The sequence below is a fragment of the Ictalurus furcatus genome, chromosome 11 (assembly GCF_023375685.1).
Source record: "Ictalurus furcatus strain D&B chromosome 11, Billie_1.0, whole genome shotgun sequence".
In the NCBI taxonomy this organism is placed as follows: Eukaryota; Metazoa; Chordata; class Actinopteri; order Siluriformes; family Ictaluridae; genus Ictalurus; species Ictalurus furcatus.
Genome location: NC_071265.1, coordinates 15,288,603 through 15,313,353, shown reverse-complemented (window position 1 = coordinate 15,313,353; position 24,751 = coordinate 15,288,603). Strand labels below are relative to the sequence as shown.

At 39.3% G+C, this 24,751-nt stretch overlaps 1 protein-coding gene across 2 annotated transcripts in view; it reads right to left on the bottom strand.

The window, feature by feature from the left end:
- The window catches only part of shq1 (SHQ1, H/ACA ribonucleoprotein assembly factor), a 69,479-nt gene that overhangs the window by 30,200 nt on the left and 14,528 nt on the right, over positions 1-24,751 (bottom strand). The window contains exons 7-8 of one of the 2 annotated variants that reach the window (XM_053637029.1): positions 20,326-20,420; positions 1,767-1,924 (exon numbers count right to left, since the gene is read on the bottom strand). In XM_053637029.1, the coding sequence (XP_053493004.1) occupies positions 1,767-1,924; positions 20,326-20,420 (253 nt within the window). The remainder of the gene's footprint in view (positions 1-1,766; positions 1,925-20,325; positions 20,421-24,751) is intronic. The other variant, XM_053637030.1, reaches the window with a different exon arrangement.

The following is a 24,751-nucleotide window of genomic DNA, read 5'->3' as shown; positions in this document are numbered from 1 at the left end:
GCCCGTGATCAGCAATGCGGATTCGTTACTAATACATCACTTCCGTTAATAAACTACAGAATTTACACTGCAAGCACGCAAATACAGAATATAATGACAATAAACTTCAATTAAACTAAAGCTTATAAGCAGCTTCACCAGTTTCCCCTGACCCTTAAACAGTGGAGCATTTTGTATATAAACATAAGTTTGTCCTCGTGCATCAGTTTGATCTCCGCAGTGTTTAAAATGTGCCCCTGCTGTACAGGACTTGGAGGTTACACACTTTCTTTCTCGCCTCCGTCTGATAGAGACTGAGGTCATGTTGGGAATAAAAGGTAATGCTGCCAGAAAGTACACTGAAGAAAGTCATTATCGGTGACTCTGGGTGTCTGCTAATGCTAGCGTGCATATGACGTCATGCGCCGTCGCCTAGAAGTGACTTATACTTCCGGTTAGTAAAAAAAAAAAAACATTAGTGTTATATTTGAGATGATATTACCTTTCTAAAATTCATACACTAGACGGTAGAGTACGCAGTGCATAGTGTAAGTGTACAGTACTTCATTTGGGACAAAACTTTAGTATTTACTCTCCGAAGCGTGTTTTCAGAACAGAAATAATGTAATGAGTAAATCTCCCCCGTGCCGCCGCAGACCAACTAATCCATAATGAGATTCGTGACAACGATTTTCATAATCGATTATTATCCGTTTTATCGATTAGTTGTTGCAGTTCTAGTTTAATCACATATATTAAAAAAAAAAAACGCCTGTCTTGGAGTTAAGAGTCAGAATTGGTGTGTCACTGAAATGTTAAGGACCATCACTAAAGTGCAGCAAAATGAAAAGTGGGAAAAGTTACCAGCGTGAAAAATTACCCGCCTATTTTCAGTAGGGGCCACACAATGACAGTTTGCCGATTAGCTGAATTTTTCATCTAGAAAGGATTAAACCACGTCATTACAATAAATGCAAAACTAGTTGTACATAAAATAAATAAATAAACAAACAAATAAAACACATCTATAACACTCATTATTTGGGTATATTTGTAACCTCAAATTTGTAATGAACACATAATGGATGCTGAATAATTATAATTACTAATACTTGACATTGACCGAAAAAAACAGAAAAGTGTAATCAGATACAATTAAGTTAAGAGAGTGAATGAGTAGTTGCTATTATATCATAGATTGTCTGCTAATCCCACTCCATCAGGATATTTTCTGCAAGGTTAACAATGTTGCTCTAAAACATGTTGCACAATATTGTGCGCCTTCTCTAAAATATATGACAAATCTTAATGTAGACACTTGTATGCTTTCTTGATCTCTTTTGTGTTGCGCTTACGTCGTCCAAATTGCTGTGATCACAACTCTGGTCTTTTATTAAGCTTGACATGCTAATCTCTCTTCTCATTTTTATCTCTACCACACACACTTTTGTATTCCTGCCTTGTGATGATGGTTATTAATTATAACTTTAAGCTTTTCCATTGCACACTGTCTCTCTTTGTTTATTTTCTGTGATTGTGGGATTCAGTGCATACTGTGCTTTACATACTGTCCATAAGGGTTGTTTTTTTTTTTTCTAGTTGGAGCAGTTGTAGATTCATGTCATTATGTAGGTACTGTTTACGGCCCCAACAACAACTCAAGCCCAGGTCCCCAACCGCCCTAAATAATCCCCTGGGCACAGCCTTGATCTTGAGCAACATTCCACCAAATCAGCGACTCTACAGCTGGGTATTCCACAACACAAGTAAACAAAGGTTACACTTACGTTGTGCTCTCCTTCTGTAGTGCGCACATCATAGATGTAGGCCAGGATGATGTCCACTAGACTAAGCCAGACATGATATCTGGTTGCCTTATCCAGCACATAGGAACGATTTGTGAACTTTCTCATTTGTTCTTTTTCTTCATCAGTGAAAGTCACAGCTACAGAGAGAAAGACAGAAAGATTCAGGCCAATTCAGATGCAAGTTAATACGAATAACGCCACGGTAAGAGTATCTCAGAAATTTACAGGGCATTTTGGGACATTTAGCTAGAAAGGTTGAGCCTGCCTACACTGCTGCTTGCAAATGAAGACAATCATAAATCATGGACTATTTTTATGTCTCTTTAAAAGGTAAATGTAATGGTAATGTCACATCTTCCTGTTTATTCGTCTCTTTTTAACCCTCGTGCAGCCCTCGGGTCAAAGTGACCCATTTATTATTTTTAATCAAAGAAAAAATACTAACTGTACCATTTATTAGGAACACCAGTAAACCTGCACATTCTTGCAGCTGTCTAATCAGCCAATCATGTGGACACAGGCTCACCCAAACTGGACAGAAAAAAAAAAATCACCTGGTCTTTTTCCAGTCTGCAACTGGCCATTTTCGGTGGGCCTGTGCCCACATGATAGCCTCATATTCTTGTTCTTTGCTGATAGGAGTAGAACCTTCTGCTGAGTTTTTTTGCTCATCGTGGTTGTAAAGAATGATTATTTGACCATAGACTTCCTTTCAGCTTAAATCAGTCTGGTCATTCTCTCATGACCTCTCTTATCAACAAGGCATTTCCACCCACAGAACTGTCCCTCTCTCAATGGTTTCTGTTTTTTGCACCATTCTGAACGAACTCTAGAGACAGTTGTGTGTGAAAATTGCTAGTTACAGAGGTAACTGTGGTTCTGTGAATTCCGGATGAACGCCAGAGGCAGTGCTTAAACACTAATGGATTATCGCAGCACCAGCTACACAGGTCGAGAGAATATACCAACAAAGTCACGTAGTGAAGGCTGAGCTTCGAGGATAATAACCACATTAACCACATCAACCACATTCAGCCTCATGTGCATTTCTCGCGCATTCCGAGTGACAAAAAACCACAGTTACCTCTGTAACTAGTGTTCGTTTCCTTCTTCCTGACCACCAGAGGCAGTGCTTACGCACTAATGGATGACGCCTGCCAACATGGTCATGAGGAATTGCACTCACCAAAATAACTGTCAAGGTTTCCCCTTAAGAACTGCTGAACTCACAGTATGCATGGCAGTCACATTGACCTTGTAGAAGCACACAAAAGTAAATGGACAAGCCCAGGTAGCAGCCGCACAGCTCTCTGCCATAGAGACTCCCCTAAAGGCAGCCCAAGACATAGATACGGCCCTAGTAGAGCGTTTCACAGCAGGTTCACAATCAGCTAGAACAGGGTTGGACCCAGAGGCCAAACCCAGAGCTGCAGACGGGCTGGGTCTTGGTGCCAGACCCTGCCCTCCATCTGTGACAACAGATCCTTACGGAATGGAAGCTGCCACCGTCTGCCCACCAACAGTCTCAGAAGCATGGGAAACCAAGGTCTGGCTGGCCATCGGGGTGCTACGAGGAGCACCCTCTGGTTGCACTGGGAGAGCCTATGTAGAGTCTCTCACAACAGTAGGACAGGAGGAAATGCATAAAGTAGGCAGTCCGGTGATTTGTGAGCCAGTGCGTCCAGTCCCAGTGGGCTGGACATCTGTCCTCGCAAACCACACCCGACAGTGAGTGGTCACTTGTGATGCAAAAAGATCCACCTCTGCTTCGCCAAACTGACACCATATGCTCTGCGCCACTTCCAGATGAAGCCTCCATTATCCTGAATACAGAAGGTCCCTTGAGAGAGCATGCCGATATCTGGTGGGGTTCAAGTTCAAGCTGTTGTTCCACCGCTGGAGAGGCCTGAGGTAGAGCAGGCCCAGCAGAATCACAGATGTGGCAGCAGTCAGCATTCCCATAAGCTGCAGGAACACAACGTATGGCAACATCGCTCCCAGTCGGAAATGAACAAGGAGCTGTAGAATCTTGTCTGCCCGAGTGTCTGCAGGAACCGAGAGACCAAGGGATCAACCGTTGCTGACTCTAATGTACTGGAAGTGCGAGGAGCAATTGACAGACTGTATTCTCTGCAAGGTTATGTAGTCAGCAGACTCGTATGCTTTCCTCAGGAGCAAGTCTGTGCGACCACATTGGGCATTGGGGCATCACACATTGCCCCGTAATGCCTTCTCAGGCGACACCACTAGAGCTGCAACAGACTGCTCAATTTCTGGAACTCAGCCCACTCCAATAGAATCTGCATCAGCCAAAGATGCCAGTGTGCGAACAGTCTTTGATCGCCGTTTAAGTGCATTAGGCCCCAGGATAGTGCTTGAGAGCTCAGCCACGAAATCTTTGCATGGTGGCATAGCAAAGGAAGCTCCACCTGAGAGCTATCTAAAAAAAGATGTTGGACTGAGCTAGTTGGGCAGGCAGCTCGTCCAGCCCTAAACGAGCAACCGTCACCTGGAGTACTGGCGGTCAGGAGGAATGAAACAGAACCCAGGAGATCAGCAGTTATAATCCAGTACATGTACAACAACAACAACAACAACAAAAAAACACACCTTACAAGGCCCCTACAAATTTACATCATTTATAAGGTCCTCGGTTCAATCTGACTCAAGGGTAATAAATGGTTGAATAGAGTACTTTGTAAATATGTAAATATGAGATTAAAACAGTAGTCATGAAATCCTTGTTTCACTCAAGTTTTACAAGAAAAACATGTTTCATGCTACAAATGTGTGAAATATGTGAATTCATTGCTAATATCACACAACAATGGATGACTCTTTCGTTTTTAATAACGATCTAGCAGAGATAAAGTTCAAGTATTTAACAGATTTGTCATCAGAATTGTTTGTAAGGGAGTTAGAGACCATATATACACAGAAATTATGTAATGTTTTTTCATGTCTGTGTTGTTGTCCCAGGTCAACTTGAACTGACGAAGACCCCCAATGGGAACAAAAAGTGAGGAATTATATTTAGCTACTGTACGCAAGTAGCATTTTTGTAAGATTTGTACTTTAATCATGTAATTTCACAAGAGAAAAAACATACTTTTAAAACTGATTTTCCAGTACTTCTTAAAATGTAAAATACAATTTTTTCCCTACTATTTGCTACACCAGGCTGTTTTTAGTTTGCATTTTTTTTTTGCAAGACATCTAATCAAATTCACATCAATGTCAAATGCAACTGCAACCAACTGTGCTAATTGGTTTTTGAGCAAAGGCCAGCACATACCACCTGAGACGTATTTCTTTTTAATTACAACTACTGCAAACAATGGACAAGCTGGAGTCAAGCTCAAGTCGGGTGGATTAGCCCTTAAATAAGGGTTGGGGGTTCGATTCCCACCGTGGCCCTGTGTGTGCGGAGTTTGCATGTTCTCCCCGTGCTGCGGGGGTTTCCTCCAGGTACTCCGGTTTCCTCCCCCAGTCCAAAGACATGCATGGTAGGCTGATTGGCGTGTCCAAAGTGTCCGTAGTGTATGAATGGGTGTGTGAATGTGTATGTGATTGTGCCCTGCGATGGATTGGCACCCTGTCCAGGGTGTACCCTGACTTGTGCCCCATGCTCCCTGGGATAGGCTCCAGGTTTCCCTGTGACCCTGAAGAAAGGATATAGAAGTATAGAGGTATAGAAGATGGATGGATGGATGGATAAATAAATAAATAGGGTAGATTTGGTAGCTAGTTTTATTGTTAATGCCAACTTAGCATTCAAACATTAACTGATCAGCTAGTCAAATTATAGGTTTAGTAGAATACGAAACAAACATATAAATAATAAATAAATAAAAGTCTGGTCTGTTAATCTTTTATTAGCTAAAAACTGTTACTTTGTCTCATGAATACTTGAATGTGTTTACAGTAAACGTAGCTACTTTCACTCAAGTAGACTTTTGGCTCCATACGTCTACTGTTAACTGAGATTTTGACGCAAGTTTCTTTTTCACAGTACTTCTTCCCTGCAGTGGACAGCCCACTCTCATTTACAATCAATACAGTAAATCAATATCAACATGCATGCTGATTGTACACGCGTCATGTTGCTTGTTATCTCTCATGTTATTTTATTAACTACTCCTCACGATAGATGAACATGAATGAAACTGCAGGGTACACGCACTTTGTGACGGTTTATGACTCCTCCTAACAGAGGACTGTTGAAAAAGAAAAAAGTACATGCTGTGAAAATGTTTATGTAAAAATCAGTTGCTGTAATGAAGAATATAACCAGTGAGAGAAAGCTGCACAGCACTCTTCTGTGTAAGAAGCAACCATTAAGCTAGTTACATAAATGAAACACCAAATCATATCGGAAATCGAGCATGCCTGTATCAATATTTATTTTTATTATTACAGATAGCCTGCGGCCTGTAACCCCTATGTTTTTTCCATCTGTGCCCCTGTAAAACAAGAGTTTGGTCACCGTGGTGACGGGCAGAATTTCATCCCTGCAGCACCTCTTTCTCAAACTCACTTCAACGCATATATTGTGCGAGGAAAGATAGATGTTCCGGTGCAAGAGCAAAAACAACACACACATACAAAAGAAAAGTTGGACTCCATGATGCAAGTTTATTGCTCAGAGATGGATCACTGCAAATGTTTAATGTGTGCAGCTGAAGTAAGTGCACGGAGAGGGGATTCATGAGTTTGACTGATGCCTTGATAACCCTCCAGGGGTAGGGGGAGCAGGGGAGAGAGAAAGCAGTTTAAAAGTGGCTGAAAGTGATCTCTCTGGCAGCAGTATAGGAGACCTTGGTATACACAGACAACTGATCTGGAATCTGGAGGCTATAACATACACACCCACACACCCACACACACACACACACACACACACACTTCAAATGAGGCTGCTGGCTGCAGCTGGGTCATGGCTTGGCCAGGAGCTGCTGGATTCCTGCAACATGATGACAGGAGCTCTCAGTCTTTCTCTCTCACTTTCTCTCACTCACTCGCTCTCTCTCTCTCTCTCACACGCTCAATCTGAGGCTCAGCCATTGTATAAAAAGAAATGATAAATGTTTTACTAGGTTTCCTGAGCCTAAGAGACAGGCTGGTGTAAATATACAACTGAAACTCCAGACAGTTGCTAAAGAGAGCGAATAAATCACTGTAATCCCTTTTTTAATTACTGCATATTGAGAATATCCTTTAAGAAAACAATACGACAGCAAGACCGTGAGGTTTGACCAACGTAAACCAATCATCTATTTTCAACACTGTTAGCCTGCGAGTGATTTTGCCAACTGGAGTCAGACCACTTAAGTTAAGACTGTCTGTCAGTCATGCAATTAGACAGCATTGATTCTAGTTTAACTCGTACAGCCAACTAAGGAGAACCTGGTCTATAGAGCATCCTGAAGTAAATCCTGTGCCATATTGATCTTTTAAAACTGCATTAACCAAGGATACAGCATTAAAGTGTGTTCATCTAAATGTATTAACAGCTAGTGGTGGTGATGTGGTAAAAAAAAAAAAAAAAAAAAAAAACATTTTATGCACAATGTTTAGAATTCCAGCAAAACAATGCCGCGGTGTTTAAAATGTAACACAAACTATGATAAAATCATAAATTCATTAGCTACACCACCTGGCAGATAAATGCTCCGATGTGCTTGACCAGTCTCATGTATAATAATAATAATAATAATAATAATAATAATAATAATAATATGTTTAATTTATATAGAGCTCAAAGATGCTGTACAATAGCAATACAATGAAACAAACAATGAACAATCATGGACAAACATACAACGTGAAAAACTGAGCAATCAAACACAAAGTGGAAAACATAGTACAGATAGTACAGTCACTGAGAAAGATGCATAGCAACAGATATCAGTCAGAGGGAGTGAATTCCAAATTTTGGGTGCTACTACGCTGAAAGACCTGGAGAGACGAGATCTAGGGACAGACAGGAGTCCGAGCCCAGAGGTTTAGAGAGAGAGACAGAGAGACAGAGAGAGAGAGAGAGAGAGAGAGAGAGAGAGAGAGAGAGAGAGTGGATTGGATTGTAGAAGAGAAGCAGTTCACTAAGATAGCGGGGTGCCAAACTGTGAAGTGATTTGTATGTATGTAATGCAAGAACGCATGAGTTGAGTGCATTAATACATACATAAATTAATATAAATTCTGGTGTATGGGAATGACATATCATTTTCAAATAAAGTGTTCAATGCTTGTGTTGTCTTTTATTGCAATCTTGTTTCAGACCTGCAGCTATTCAAGCTAAGTGGTGCGACAGAAAAGCGGTCACCCTATCATTTGGAGATGATAGCTGTCGGTGGAGCCGGGAGTCCAAGAGTGCAAGACTGACCATGCTCTCAGGGAGGGAGGGATGGCATACTCACAACGTGTCAAGCATGCGAACATGGGAGGATAGCACTTTCCTCTGAGTGTTTTACACCATGCATGACGTTGCAGCAGCTCAAAAAGATGCGGTCAGCAGGCTTCATCTGAGGCACGTGATAGCCTTCACCCTCCCTGGTTTAGTATCCATTGTATGGATAATGGAAACCTAACTGGAGGTTGGGAACTGGCCATGGAAGTAGTGAGAAAATGGGAGAAGACAAAGAAAAGATATTCACGCTATTCTAGCTAACTGTGTGTGCTAGCAGGAAAGATATATGACAGCTTTGCGCTGGATTTTATTTTGTTCGGGTTCATCAGTATTTCCACATGAAAAGTGAGGTTTTCCTTTTTCCGGTTGTTGAGCAAGAGAAGAAAGAAACAAGTAGAAAACACGGTCAACAGTGTTAATGGGATGCCTCCTCCAGTACAAGTTTGTCACGTTTCAAGGTCGCTTCGGAAGCAATCGCAGATATACAACGTTTTATTAAACAAACAAACAAACAACAAAACAAAGACACTAAGACAACTTGACAAAATACTGTGGCACAAAACAAAACACGGTAACATGGAACACAGTGGTCTAAGACAAACGTAAGACAAAGAAACAGTGCAAACAATGGCTATATATATAAAATATATATAAATATAAATATATATAAATATAAGTGTGCTCATTAACAGAAACGTGATTCAGGTGCAGGTGGTCATGTGACAAGTCCAGAGTTACCTCCTTGATATATGACAAAGGTCTCCTTCTTATTACCAGTTTCTATGACAGAAATACCCATAAGATATTCTTAAAACAGGAAGGAAGCTACTGAAAAACAACTATTTCAGACATTTGACTTTGCTGTGACCTTGGTCCTGTTAGGATAAATTCCTAAATTAATTACTAAAACAAATTACAAACCGACTGCGTTCATCTGCTGGTTACAATGATAATACCATATAAACCCTACAAACATTCAATTGCTCGTTCTTGAGATACCACACTAACAATAATCTAGGATGAACAGACAGACAACCCAATAACACCACTGGAGGAAGCACAGAAATGGTGGTGAGAGTTAGTCTGGTCCTCCTGAGCTGTTTTCTTTAGTGTCTTGAGGGGAGAAAATCATTTTAACCAGAAAATGTCTTGGAATTAATTCTCCAGTACAAAAAAATGCATGTTTAATGTCCAATCAGATACTTGTTATTCTACATGTCCACTTGAAAGTTCACATTCATTCTCCATTCATGTCACTGGATAGCAGATACTTGTTATGCTGAGGTAAAAGTTCAGTGAAGCTAATCTTCATGCAAATGAGTGTGACTGGCACATTGTGTTTAGCCAGTCAGATAAGGACTCCACAAAGAGGGGAAGACTTTAATTCTGAATAACCAAATCCACAGAAACGCCAATTTGGAGTAGAGAGAAGCGGTGTAGTGACAAAATTTGCAAGTGGAAACATGCAACTGCTGTAAACAATGGAGTCAGTCAATGCACTGACAATACCTTCATCATCCCAACAAAGTCCCTCATTATGTAATTTATCATGACATTGATATCTTCATATCGCCCCAGCAACCATCATGCCAGCAGTTTCAGTAAATAAACAAAGCTACTGATTATGTCCAGACCCTGTGATGCTTTCAACATTACCAAGGCAACAGTCTGGCTGTCACTGGGAATTCAGTGATAATGCACACACATGGAAGTGGTGGCTCTGTGCGGTTCTGACCAAGTGATCAAAAAGGTTCCCTGAATCACACCGTTAACCATCACCTGCTCAGCTCAACCGTACTGTAACAGCAGGAGATATTTTTCATTCCCAAACACTAAGTTTTGCATTTGTGCATTTGCATTTTAAAACCAAAAATAATGGATTTGTTATTTATAGCTGAATGAAGAATAACATGCAACAGGGTAAAACTATTTTGTAACTAAAAATGGATAAAAACCAAACTAATAATGGGCATCATGGTGGTACAGTAGGTAGCAATGCCACCTCACAGCTTAAGGGTTCCATCCTGAGTTCATGTTCCTGTCTGTGTGGAGTTCCTGTGCATTTTCCACTTAAGAGTTCTCTGGCTTCCTCCCACCTCCCAAAAACATGCTGGTAGGTGGATTGGTACTTCAAAACTTCAGTCACCTCTGAAAATATTGGAACAACAAGGCCAATTCTATAATTTTTTTCTATACATGGAAGACATTTGGGTTTGAGATCAAAATGAATATGAGACGATTTCAGCCCAAATTTCAGCTTTCCTCATATTAACACATACATCTAAAGGTGTTAAAAACTTAGAGCATGGCACCTTTTGTTCGAACCCACCCATTTTTTCAAATATTGGAACATGTGACTGTTTCTTGCTGCTCAATTGTGCCCTGTTAAATTGATTGTTTAAAGAATTAATAGCTCTGAATGTCAACTCTTGATTTGAGCCATATGCTACATTTGTTGTTAAAAAGGATAAACCAACATGAAAACCAGAGATCTGTCTATAGGAGAAAAGCAAGCCATTTTGAAGCTAAGAAAAGAGGGAAAATCTATCAGAGCCATTGCACAAGCATTGGGCATAACCAATACAGCAAATTGGAATGTCCTGCAAAAGATTGAAACCACTGGTGTACTGAGCAACCAGACTTGGAACAGGTTGGCCAAGAAAAACAACAGCAATTGAAGACAGACACATTGTGAGAGCTGTGAAGGAAAACGCAAAAACAATAGTCAAGCATGGTGGAGGTAGTGTCATGACTTGGGCTAGCATGGCTGCTTCAGGAACAGGCTGACTAATCTTTATTGATGATGTAACTCATTATGGTTGCAGCAAAATAAATTCAGAAGTCTAAAGAAACATTCTGTCTTCCAATTTACAGATAAATGCATCCAATCTAACATGAGAAGAACTTCACGATGCAGCACGACAATAGCCACATTTCCATCCGAGGTTTTTTTTTTGCGATAAAAGGTTCAGCGCATCGAAATGTTTACCGATATAGCTGATTGAAATGCAAATTATCGTATTATAAGTGTCAACATTTTTATTTAGCCTTAGTGAAGAAACTCTATGTTGAAATGTTGTGAAAAAATAGTTTAGAAACAGTTTTTGTTGAGAAGAATAGCATTCATGCAAAAAAAAAAAGTGTCCGAGAACATGACAGAATTTATTAATCAGTCGGGGGAAGAAGAGGGATGTGTGCGCCATCCAGCGCACCGTAAAACTGTGACACAAGATGCGGCAAAGGAATTACGGTATACAATTTCATTGGCCTCCGTTACATTCAGCAGCCTTTTCTTTAATAGCTGTGCACACAGCATATACATATTCATGGACAGTCCTTTTACTAACCCCGAATGTTTCCCCCACTACACTGTACTTGGCGCAGGTTTCCAGCTTGAGCAGGGTGAGAGCAATCTGCATTCAGGTCTGAACCGGTGGTCGGTGGAAACCCATGATGTGCGCAGCTCTCCAACACTACCTCCACCATGGGCAGGGCTGGAATGGGACGCATTTTCAGCTTGGGTGTTTAATGCCCAAGACCTACCCATTTTGTTTTCATGGTGGAACTTTGATAAATGAAGCGATTTCTTACTATCCCGCTATATTTATTACTGACATGTTTCAACAAGAATATAAAGATAAAGAACAAATGACATACTGAGTACTGTTTTCTGCTACAAAAAGTCCAACCGTAATGTCATGAAGAAAAAAAAATGTTTGTTTGCATTCAAACAAATATGTAGTATTTCAGTAAGAAATATACTTTTTTGGCAGCTACCTCGTGTCACGGCATGTGACGACATAGTAATGACCTGAGTACGTGCACTTGTGTGTAAGTGTGTGTGTGTGAGAGAGAGAGAGAGAGAGAAAGAGAGAGAGAGGGCACATGCGCTTAGCCAAGTGACGTGAGAAAACGGCACATTTTAATGCATAAGTAATTGACGCGTTGCTTTAAATAGAAATGTAGTGTAATTCGTTACTTTAGTTCTCAGTCACTCAATAATGTAACATGCTTATTTTATGAGCCCAGTTTATGAGTGGCCCAATGGGAATTCTCCCGATTCTCCTGATGAACCACCCTGGCTATGCCCATGGGCTTCGTAGCATATTTGGAGCTCTATCAGACAAGCAGCTTCTCCATTCTGACCTCGTCCTCTGATATTTGATACAACTGCAATTATTTGTGAAATTAAAATCAAAGTAAGCTGGACAATTTCATTTAATTATCTCAAAGCTCTCTCCATTTTACAAAGATTTGAGGACACAAGGTACACAATTTGTGATATACACAAAATTGTGTATGGAAACAGCCCAAGGGCAGATTTCTTTTGCGATACACCAAAATGTATGCAGCATTTTTTTTTTTTTAAAGGATGACATCATCACACACACCATTTTATCAGTAAAAGGCCGATTGGATGGAAACAGGCAGGAGACAGCAAATATCACAAACCTTTATTTGTCTATAACAGAAAAGCACAAAAAGTGGATGGAAACTTGGCTATTGACCCAAAACACACTATGAACTCAACAAATGTCTTCATCAGGGGAAAAAGTTCTGTTCCTATACTTTTGCTCACTTAAAAATGGGATGGTCTGCCACCAAAGGTGCCATGTTCTAAGTAAATATCAGGAAATGAAAGCTGAAATTCTGATCCATCATCTCATATCATCACATCTTTTGATCTCAAACCCAAATGTCTTCAATGTATAGCAAAAACAATAGAAATGGCCAATAATTTTGGAGGGGACTATAACTCTAGGTGTGAATGCAGGTGTGCACTTGGATGGACTGGTGTCCCATCCAGGTCGTATTCCCACCTCACACCCAGTGTTCCAGGACTAGGCTACAGATACAGTGCCGACCTGATGAGAATGAAGTGGTAACTGGAGATGTCTGTCAGAAAGCAACACCGCAACACCGGACTGTGTGCTGAATGCTTGTGTTGTCTTTTATTGAGTCAGACAGTCCACGTGTAAATGAAGTCAAGTTTGTGCCGTGGATTGCGGAGCCTATGCAACATCATTACATATTGCAATACTTCATCCATCTATTAGGAAAAACCTTTCTAAATCAATTCATTGCTGCACATCAAAAGTGCACTAACGGAAGCGGATTTTCATCAGACTCCAAAGGCGGTTCAGTCTGTAATTCCGAAATGTAGTCCAAAACAACAACCGGGCCAACAATCATAAAAAAAACTTAAACGCATCAGAGTTAATTAGCTTTAATTTTATGACTTAACAAGGATGATGTAGTCGGGGGAATCTCTGAAAAGCAAAGAGTGTTGATGGAGTGTGGAGGCAGGAGAAGTATTCTGGCAGTGGCATTTACGATGTCTGAATCACAGCCAGCCTGCTTGGAACTGTCAATCCAAGCAATTAAAGAGCAATAAAAGGTGGCTTTACATGAGGACAAGCTTAATGCAGTGTGTGTGTGTGTGTGTGTGTGTGTGTGTGTGTGTGTGTGTATAAGAGTTCATCAGCTACAGATCAGTACTGGTACATTTCTGTAGTAAATAGACATTAGAGATGTTTCTTCCACCTGGCAGATCTGTGATGCAAAATATGTAAGCAAATATTCACACGTTTAGGAATACCATGAGGCTGGTATCTGTTGCAGATTAAAGTGTTCCTGTTTGCAGTATGTCTTGTGGGGGAAGCAAAATGAATTTTAATGCAAACCCGATTCGACACTAAAGAGCCCATCAGCTGAATGTGCAGAGCGTGTTAGAACATAGGAGAGCAAAACAATGGCAAAAACATAAAAAATTCAACACTGACATTAAACATGACAGGTGACATTTGAGAGATACTCTCAAGTTCCCTCTTAGAAAAATGCTTTTTCAATTTGGAATGCTAGATGTTGTAGTGCTCTATGAAGAACGTTTAAGGGTTTTCCTGAGAGGAATGCTTCAGGGTTCTGGGCTTTGATTTACAGTTTTGGGTTTTAGGGTTTTGAGATTAGGGTTTGAGTTTAGGGAGTTGTGTTTAGTGTTTTTATTTTAGGGTTTAAGGTTGAGTTTAGGGTTGAGTTTAGGGTTTTGAGTTTAGGGTTTGAGTTTAGGGTTTTGAGTTTAGGGGGTTGTGTTTAGTGTTTTTATTTTAGAATTTAAGGTTGAGTTTAGGGTTTTGAGTTTAGGGTTTTGAGTTTAGGGTTTTGAGTTTAGGGGGTTGTGTTTAGTGTTTTTATTTTAGAATTTAAGGTTGAGTTTAGGGTTTTGAGTTTAGGGTTTTGAGTTTAGGGTTTTGAGTTTAGGGTTTAGGGTTTAGGGGGTTTGTGTTTAGTGTTTTTATTTTAGGGTTTAAGGTTGAGTTTAGGGTTCTGAGTTTAGGTTTTGAGTTTAGGGTTTTGAGTTTAGGGTTTAGGGTTTTGAGTTTAGGGGGTTTGTGTTTAGTGTTTTTATTTTAGGGTTTAAGGTTGAGTTTAGGGTTCTGAGTTTAGGTTTTGAGTTTAGGGTTCTGAGTTTAGGGTTTAGGGTTTTGAGTTTAGGGGGTTTGTGTTTAGTGTTTTTATTTTAGGGTTTAAGGTTGAGTTTAGGGTTTGAGTTTAGGGTTTTGAGTTTAGGGTTTTGAGTTTAGGGGGTTGTGTTTAGTGTTTTTATTTTAGGGTTTAAGGTTGAGTTTAGGGTTTTGAGTTTAGGGTTTTGAGTTTAGGGTTTTGAGTTTAGGGGGTTGTGTTTAGTGTTTTTATTTTAGGGTTTAAGGTCGAGTTTAAGGTTTGAGTTTAGGGTTTTGAGTTTAGGGTTTGAGTTTAGGGGGTTGTGTTTAGTGTTTTTATTTTAGGGTTTAAGGTTGAGTTTAGGGTTTGAGTTTAGGGTTTTGAGTTTAGGGGTTGTGTTTAGTGTTTATATTTTAGGGTTTAAGGTTGAGTTTAGGGTTTGAGTTTAGGGTTTTGAGTTTAGGGTTTTGAGTTTAGGGTTTAAGGTTGAGTTTAGGGTTTGAGTTTAGGGTTTTGAGTTTAGCGGGTTGTGTTTAGTGTTTTTATTTTAGGGTTTAAGGTTGAGTTTAGGGTTTTGAGTTTAGGGTTTAAGGTTGAGTTTAGGGTTTTGTGTTTAGGGTTCTGAGTTTAGGGTATAAGGACCCCCCCCCCCCCCCCCCCCAAAAAAAAATGTATGGCTATAAAGCAAAAATCCTGACCAGTGTCGACACACTAGAAGAGGCACATACACACATTATAGATTATAATATAATTTTTGGAAAAGGATATTCAATTTTTTTTTATACAAAAGAAACAGGTAGTGGATATAAATACATAAGCAGTTAAAAAAAAACAAAAAAACATTAAGCCATAACAAAAATCTCCCCACACTGACCTAACCAATTCTGGTTTGGGGACATGTATGAAGATCAATAGCATCATCGATTCTACTCGGTACCAGGATATAATCCCCATAAAACCTTCTTTCACTGCCAATCTCAAGCTCTGGATTTAAACCCTACTGAAACCCTGTGGTCTGGTGTCTGTGTCTGAATGTCAAAAGACAACATTGTGCATAACTTTTGTTATATTTTTAGATTTTTTTGTAATGAATTTCAGAAAGGAACCACTGTATTTCAGCATTACTGTATTTAAACACTGAGGTTTCTTTATTTGGTTATGTTTAATTCTTGCATAATTGAAACTTTCTTCATATTTTACTTGTGGCTAAGTGTAGCAATGGTATGTCGCTCATTACAGCTTTAAAACATCCGCATCGGAGTTCTGACATGTGGCGCGGTAAAAGAACGTTAAAATCCACTTTTTTTGTGAGCCACATTGTATAAGAGGCTCTATACTGTATGGCTACATTACTTAATCTGAGATGAGCAATGTTGCTAATAAAATGTCAAAGCCTATAATGCTTTGCGCATAAATAACAAATTAGTCCAAAGCATTAGGCTGATTGACGGAAAATCAGATCAAATAGGTATACATTTTGCACGGGCATGTACGTAAATACATTCTGACATATTATTGCATGAAAAAGACTTTTGTGTGTGTGCAAAAAATGCTGAATTGAGAGCTTTTCTTTATTTAAAAAAAAGCCACTAGTGTGTTTTAGAAGTGTTACACGCATGAAGGCTCATCATTTAATGAGTGTGCTGGTTAAACGAGGTCTGGTGCAACTCTCTAAAAAAACAGACAGGAAAATACACAATAACGCAGACAAGCCATCGGCTGAAAGGCTTCCTTGTCATAAATGGACTATGGAATCTGAGAATCTGATGCTGAGAGATACACATGTGTGTGCACGCGGATGATAACTCCATGAGATAGACAGGTGAAGAATGTGTGTGTGTTAAGTAGCTGTTCTTTACAGGGCATGTCTCGCAGTGAACGCATCAAAGCTCCATGCTGCTGATTGATGTCTGCTTACAGAAGACTGACAGCTGCTCCGGTGGCACAGTCATGCTCTTGCAGATCTGACACACGCCACCCCTCCCATCGTTATCTCGCTCTCTCTCTCTCTCTTGCCGTCTCTCAATAGCACTATCTATTCCATCTTAATCCTCTCCCCTCCTGGGCTTCCTCTGAGCCACCATACGCTGGTGGCTGAGAGTCATTTGTTCGTCAGAGCCGTAGGGCTTTTGTAAAATTAACAGGCTGCTCAAGGCAGACAAAGTGTGCGAGTGTGTGATTGAATTGTCGTTACGTCTCTGCAGCGCTTAATCGCTCTCATCTCTGCATGCACACACCCCCCCCCACACACAGTCAATGACCCATGCATCACAGCTTTAAATGTGTCAGATAAACCCATTGATTTTAAATGCCAGAGACAGGAACGAGAGAGAGAGAGAGAGAGAGAGAGAGAGAGAGAGAGAGCGCAGCCTGACAGTGGGTTTGAGAGTAGGCAGTTTGGGTTGGTGTGTATGCCTCACTGACTAAAATACCCAAATGAATCATGGTGCATACCAGTTGCAAAATGACTCTGCAATTTAACACCACAGCTACAACGTTATTCTATGAGTCACCATCGAGTTAAGCAATTTAAACTGACCACAACATCCAAAGAGCTACAATCTTAGTACTAGAGCCAATAAATTACGTTGTCATTAGCGATTTAGTTACAAATCCCCCAAATCCCACACTCTGACATGGGTTTTTGGCAAAGTGATGCCACCTGCTGGTTCATTCTGACAACTGATGGCAGAATAAAGCGTCAGCAAAACCGCAAAATCTGTCATTTCCAATTCAGGAGGCATACAATTTTACGAATTCTACAAAGTGATAAGAAACTGTAGTGTCGCTGCCTTGTGGTTAAAGGAGGAACTACTGTCCATTTAAACCAGACATCATTTCATTTCACTATATCTGAGTGACAAATGTCTCTGCACACACACACACACACACACACACACACACACACACACACACACACACACACACAGGAGTTGGAGTGCTAAAAACTACAAATGGTGGTCTTTCAAGTCAAGACTAACTTCTAGTAGAGTGCAAAGAAACACACACCTATGATACATTTTTTCCCCCTTAAGGATACCGGCAATGATTCACATAAATGTATAAATACTCCCAATACCTTCAATCAGCTGTATTTTTCATTACAGATTTAAAAAAATCGATCAGTCTTTGCAAAAGTATGAAAGCCTGACGAGGTGGTGCCATTCATAGCGACAAAGAAATGACTTCAGAGTGGAGAAAACCAATTAAATATCAAACTGCTTAGATCCTGTGTACCTCTAAACGTCCACGGAGAAACAAGTCACAGTTCGGTTTTTCCTGCTATCAGCGAACCTGCCTGAAGTCTATTTTCATACACTGTTCCTCCTACACTGATTACTTCACTGATTAACAGGACCATGTGTGTTTAGCATTGACATTTGTACTATTTACTTTATGGGGTCATATGGGAGTAGTAGCAATTCTCGAACGTTAAACTTGCGCCGCAACAGAAAAAGGTCAGACATCGTATTAGTTTTAATATCAAGGGATCATTTTAAACGAAATCACATTTCCGTACCGTAGAACGGAGGGATCTGGCAGATCAGATACGCAGTGAACACGACATCATACAACAGACAGGGGTTAAAATCTGGAAATGGAAAGGATTTAAAACTAACTGGTTGTGTTACTAGGGTCCACTTGACATTACAGCCCAAAACACAACAACAACAATTCACAAGGTCTCACGTTCGTATTTACTACTACCCAAAGCAAGCTATAGCAAGAATAAGATTTATGCCAACCCGTATGCTTACAAACGTTCTCATTTTATCTGGAGTGTTGACATTCGTCTGCTTAGAAGAACATAACAGGCAAGCTGTACAAATGACATGTTACTGCAAATGGGTGGGAACACAATCAATCTTTTGTTCATTTACAAACTAGGAAGCTGGGTGAATATTTGATTTCAGTGACCTGTAAGTCAGCAAAAGCCACAGCCAAACACTGCAGGCCCTAAAGTTATACCTTTCCTCATGCTAAATGCTTTGGAAAATAAAAATACCATCAAGTGTCTGAATTATGAAGATTATCATACGTGGCATGACGTGATGATTTTGGACACATCAGCCAGCCTTGCGCAGATGGTTCTGGAGTATTAGTATCAGCGCTGCTTTAAATGTACTCTTCTTTTAAAGTACTCCTAAATTAGTCATTGTAAACCTTTAAATGATCTATTATGATGTCCAATATTAAAACGGCTTAGAAACATCTCCTAATCTTTCCTCTCATAAAGAATGCCAGGATTTATGAATATGCATAACGTGTACGGGTTACGTCGGAAACTCAAGTTTATGTGACATGCAAGTGGAGCTGAGCTTCAGTAGTATAACTGATGGAAATGCAAATCATTGTGTGACATAATGCTAATAATAATAATAATAATAATAATAATGATTATGCAAACCAATTTCAAACTGCTGTAGATTCAATTCAATTCATTTTTATTTGTATAGTGCTTTTAACAATGGACCATTGTCCCAAAACAGCTTTACAGAAATTCAGTATATAGATTTTAAATGTATAAATTTATCCCTAATGAGCAAGCCAGAGGCGACGGATGTAGATGAAAATGCTTTTCATATGGAAATGGAGTTAGGAGTACAGATGAGTGAAGAGTGTTGTGAACGTGCTACAGGTAGGATACAGTCTACCACTTCCTGTGCTCGTCTTGGACTCATCCAGGTCAAAGTTTTACATATGGACATTTGTCTAAGGCGAGACTTTCTGTAATATATCCAGAAGTAGAGGACAAGTGTAATAAATGCCATGGCTCTCCCTGTCATCTTGGCCATATGTTTTTCTTTTGCCCTGATCTATGGTTTTTGGACTGGTTTCTTTACTATCATGTCCACTATTCTTAGAGTAGATTAAAACCTTGCCCATTGATTGCTATATTTGGGATTCCTGATGCCTCAGTTCCATTACGCTCTGTACAAAAAGATATGATCGCTTTCACATCCCTAATAGCAAGACGTTCCCTACTGTCCATCCATATATCTCCCAGTGACTAAAGGACATGATGGTTTTTTTTTTAAACTCGAGAAAATAAAGTATACGACGAGGGGTTGTCCTGACAATATTTTTTTAAATAAATGGCAACCCTTTTTTTCATATTTTATGGAGTTACAGACACAGACATAACCAGATATAGATATTGCTTAGCCACGATGAGCTGGGGTGGGGTGGGGGGTGTTTGTGATTGTACTCTTTAATTTTGTTTTTCTTTTCTACGCTATGTATGTATGTATGTATGTATGTATGTATGTATGTGTGTGTGTGTATATATGTAAGTATAACAAAAAATGAGAATGGTATTGTTGCTATGTGACAGGAAGTATGTTTTCTTTCTCAATAAAAATATTTTGGAAAAAGAAAAAACTTTTCATTTACAATAGTAAAATAAATTTCTTCCAGTCAGGGAAAATCCAATTCTGTCTGCTTGTATTGCTGTATTTTTAATGTTTGTTGCACCAGAGAACGCATTTTCGAGTTTCAAGGTGGATGTTCCCTTTAAAGCTTTCCCTCAGGGGCTCAAACTTAATAACCCTTGTGTGCTGGTAAATTTTTTTTGATTTATTTATAATACAGTACATAATCTATATAATAAGCCATGCAAGTAACCATTTGGAGTCAGGTGTTTTTGTGTTTGTTTGATTGAAGTGGTTCTTTAAGATGTTCACTCACTGGATTCAGCATCAGAGTCTGGCTTCAGCTCGCTCCACCATGGCTTAAAATTAAGATGAACTTGCCTCATCTCTTCACCTTCGTAGAAATCCAACCTGTTAGGAATAAAGACAAGTCTCAAACAAGATCGTGTCTGTGGAGATCAAATCTATACTGCAGATATATAAAAAAGCTCCTATGCATGTTCATATCAGCTTAGACACTGCTGATGTACAACTGCGATTTAATATTCTGTGATTTTACAGTAAGTGTCTTTTCATTGGAACGTTTCTCAAATTTTAAGTTGTGTGTGTGTTCGGGGCTTGCATTTACTCCGACAGTTTTACTAATTAGATTTAAGTATACATCTGTGATTTTTATTCTAAGAATAATCCATGTGATTTCCTATGAATCCTTTAAAGCTACAGTCAGGTTCCACAAGTATTTGGACAGTGACACCATTTTTTTGTCATTTTGCCTTTTTACACCACTGCAGTGGATTTGAAACGAAGCAATCAGAGATGTGACTGAAATGTAGACTTTTAGCTTTAATTCAACGGCTTTAACCGGTTAGGATTTACAGCCATTTAAAAAATTTTTTTTTTTAGAGTCCCTCCATTTTCACAGGCTCAAAAGTAATTGGACAGGTGACTTATAAACAGTTTTATGGCCAGGTGTGGCCCGTTTCCTCGTTATTTCATGACAAATTAAGGAGATCAAAGGTCTGGAGTTGATTCCAGGTGCATTTAGATTAGACAAAAAAACAAAAAGGCTGACCAGTTCTGATACAAGAATAACTTGTACCAGAAAGCTGGGAAGAAAACGAAGGAAATGGAGAAGGAAATGAAGTGATCATGCTCCCAAACATACCACATCATCGATCAAACATAGTGGAGGAAGTGTTATGGAATGTTCATGTATAGCTTCCAATGGAACTGGGTCAATGGATTGATGATGTAACTGCTGATAGAAGTAATAGGATGAATTCTGAAACTAGTGGTGTTATGGAAATAATAATAATAATAACAACCTAGTCTTTAAAAATCTAGGTGTCATGGTATCACTGTATTAATCGATCATTTAACCCTTCTATTCCCCTTAATCCAAATCACACTCATTTTTGATTCAATGGATTTCTTTTACGATGCCTTTATGAACTTTCTGGAACTTTCAAGTTTTGGTTACTTGGACTGTAAATGGAGAGACCGAAATCTCCCAGGTTTCATTAAAATGTCTTCATTTGTGTTCTGAAGATGAATAAAACTCTTATAGGTTTGGAACGAAATGAGGGTGAGTAACTGATGACAGAATTAGATTTTTGGGTGAACTATCCCTTTATTGAACGAATATGAAGAATAAAGCAAGTGAGCCAACACAATCCCATAAAGTAAGATAAAAAAAAACTAGTCATTCAATCATGAAAAAAGAAATGGAATAATAAAATATGCATAACCGTAGGCCGTAAACAAGTTTCTCAGCTTACAGAAGATTTACCACAAGCTTATTATTAACAATATTTAAAAAAAAAATAATTTATTGGCATAGAAGTGTGACAACATAACTTCCACTTCTGATTTTCAGCCTTTTGCACATTTGACATTTGGTTTGGAGTTTTGTGGGCGTCACTAAATGCAAATGAGCTACGTCGGAAATGCACTTTGAACTTTATGGGTGATCAATATACACACGTTGAATACAAAGAAAATCAACGTTTACGAAACTTTTGTTAATCCGGCATAATTGGTTTTTTTGGTTTGGCTTCCGCAATCATTTACACACAACTTTGCTAAAATACCTGATAAAAATATTTGCATAATGGATATACAAAATATACACAGCCCTGTTAAAATGGCAGGTTTTTGGGGTGAAAAAAATGCAGAGCTTACGAAGCATGCATGGTATCTCACTTGTTGAAAGGTATCAATCATGAGAGTGGTACAAAAGAATTTCCAAAACATTAGCTGTACCATGGAACACCGTAAGGGCCATCAACAACAAAAAGAGAAAATGGAACACCACGGCGACATTACCAGGAACAGGACGTCCCTCCAAAAATTATTAAAATGACAAGACAAAAACTTACCAGAGAGGCTGCCAAGAGACCAACGGCAAAATTAAAGGAGCTGCAGGAATATCTGACAAGTACTGATTAGTAGGGATGTCACGAGAACCGGTACTCCGGTACCAACATTCTTAAAATGTGACACTACTTGTTTTTCTGCAGTAGCGTTTTTACCGTTGGCAATAAAGTTACCGAGGTTGCATTTCTTCCGGAACTGAAGGGGGCAGCCATTCAGCCCGTGTCCTAAATGTAGAAAGTCAGCTAAATGTAGCCTCATGTCACTAATAATTATTCAAACGTTCATGCTTTTAATAAATCGTTTTGTCCTGCCACCAAATTAGTGAATTTAAACTAATGCTTGCATTCAGAGTATAAGGGGTGTAGGGGGGGTGTGCGTGTGCGCGTGTTTAGGAGTGCACCTTAGCACCTGTTATTAGCACTTAGCACTGTTTTATTAGTCACTGTCAGACAGTGTCTGATAACTAAAATCCCCCCCCCCCCTCTCTTTTTGTCAGTATTAGCCAGAGGAGGATGATTTTTTTATTAAAAAAATTTTTTTTATACCACATGGTGGTATCGATTATTGTGTACTTTTGGTGCTATCGGTACCGACTACTAGATTTTTGGTATCGTGACATCCCTACTGATTACTGTCTGAATGTGACAACAATCTTCACATGTCTGAGCTATAGGGTAGGGTGGCTAGACAGAAGCCCTTTCTAACAAAAAACATCCAAGCTCAACTAAATCGCTCCAAACCATGAGACAAAATGTAATATGGTATGATGACACCAATTACGACAGGTATAACTCCATAATTCCAAAAGGTATGTTTAGTGCAAAAAAGCGCTTCACCAAAAGACCACCATGCCCACAGTACAGCATGGTGGTGGAAGCATCATGCTTTAGGGATGCTTTTCTTCAGCCAGAACTGGTGGAGGGAATCCTGAATAGCTACAATTACCAATCAATTTTATGACCCAAAGCATACGTCCAAATCAACAAAGGAATGGATTAACAAAAAAGATCCATGGTTTTGAATGACCCAGCCAGAGCCCAGACCCGAATCTAACTAGAAATCTGTGCTGTCACCTGCATTGGGCTGTGCACAGGAGATAACCTCACAATATGACAGATCTAGAATGTTTTTTGCAAGAAAGACTTGAAAGCAAAGATGTGCCACGCTGAAAGAGTCTTACCGAAAAAGAGTGAGTGATAATAATAAAATCAAAAGGTGCTTCAACAAAGTGTAGGGTAGGGATGCATTGAAATGAAAATTCTTGGCCGAAGCCAAACCCAAATATAATGAAAAACTTGCCGGAAGGCCGAATACCGAACATGTTTTTTCGCGTTTTTGCCATTTATTTTGCCATTTTTTTCACCATTGCATAAATTAAACAGTCAAAATGTGCTTTTTACTATTTTGTCTTGCTTTTCAAAGAAAAAAATCAATTACAAAAACTACAATTTCAAACTATTTATTTAACACTGAACATTTTTTTTCATTCCAGCAGGCATCACCTACCAACAAGGCACAATATAACTTTAATAAATAAATGAGTAAAATAAAAATATTTTGATGTGGTCATCTTTGAGCCCCTTGAATAGCTGATGTTAGGCCTATAACTGACTGCTGAAAGAATGGAACACTCTGTAGCCTACAACAAAAAGGTGCATTAAAAAGTGCATTGACAAGCGTACAATAAATGGTTCTATTGGGTTCTATACGGCTGATTATATTATATTATATACCGCTCGCGTCCCTGTACACCGCGTGGAGTATTATAGTAGATATAGTATAGTTAGATACGTTGTTAATATTACGTTCCCTTAAATAAATACGTCTTTACCTGCTTCCGTACTCTACTCCCTTACGTCTTGCGACGTAACATAATACTCCGGAACAGAAACAAAACAAACGCACGTGTCCACAGTAAACAATGTCACGGTTGTCAACATCCGAAGAGCATGCACTCGTGCACGTAGCTTGTGTTTTGTGCGCGCCCCCTCATTGAGGTCGTGACATTCACACGTCTCACTCTGGTTGCTAGGCTATTTGGTCACGTCATCAAACACGTCATTGTTCGGTCAAATTTATTTGGCCTTTTCACTTATTCACTTTTTTCACTTATATTTTTTTTGCTATTTTCGGCCGAATAATTTCGGTTGCCGAACATTCGGTGCATCCCCAGTGTAGGGGTGTGCACAGTTATGCAACTAAGTTATTGCAAGTTTTTTAATTTTAATTTTTTTCCCCTACAATTTTTTTTCCTTTGTATACTTTGCAAGTGCACATTAAAGATGAGAAAGGTTCCGGCATGATTTATCTTTCTGTCATTCTTGTACTGCACAAAAACTTGCCATTTTAACAGGGGTGTGTACACT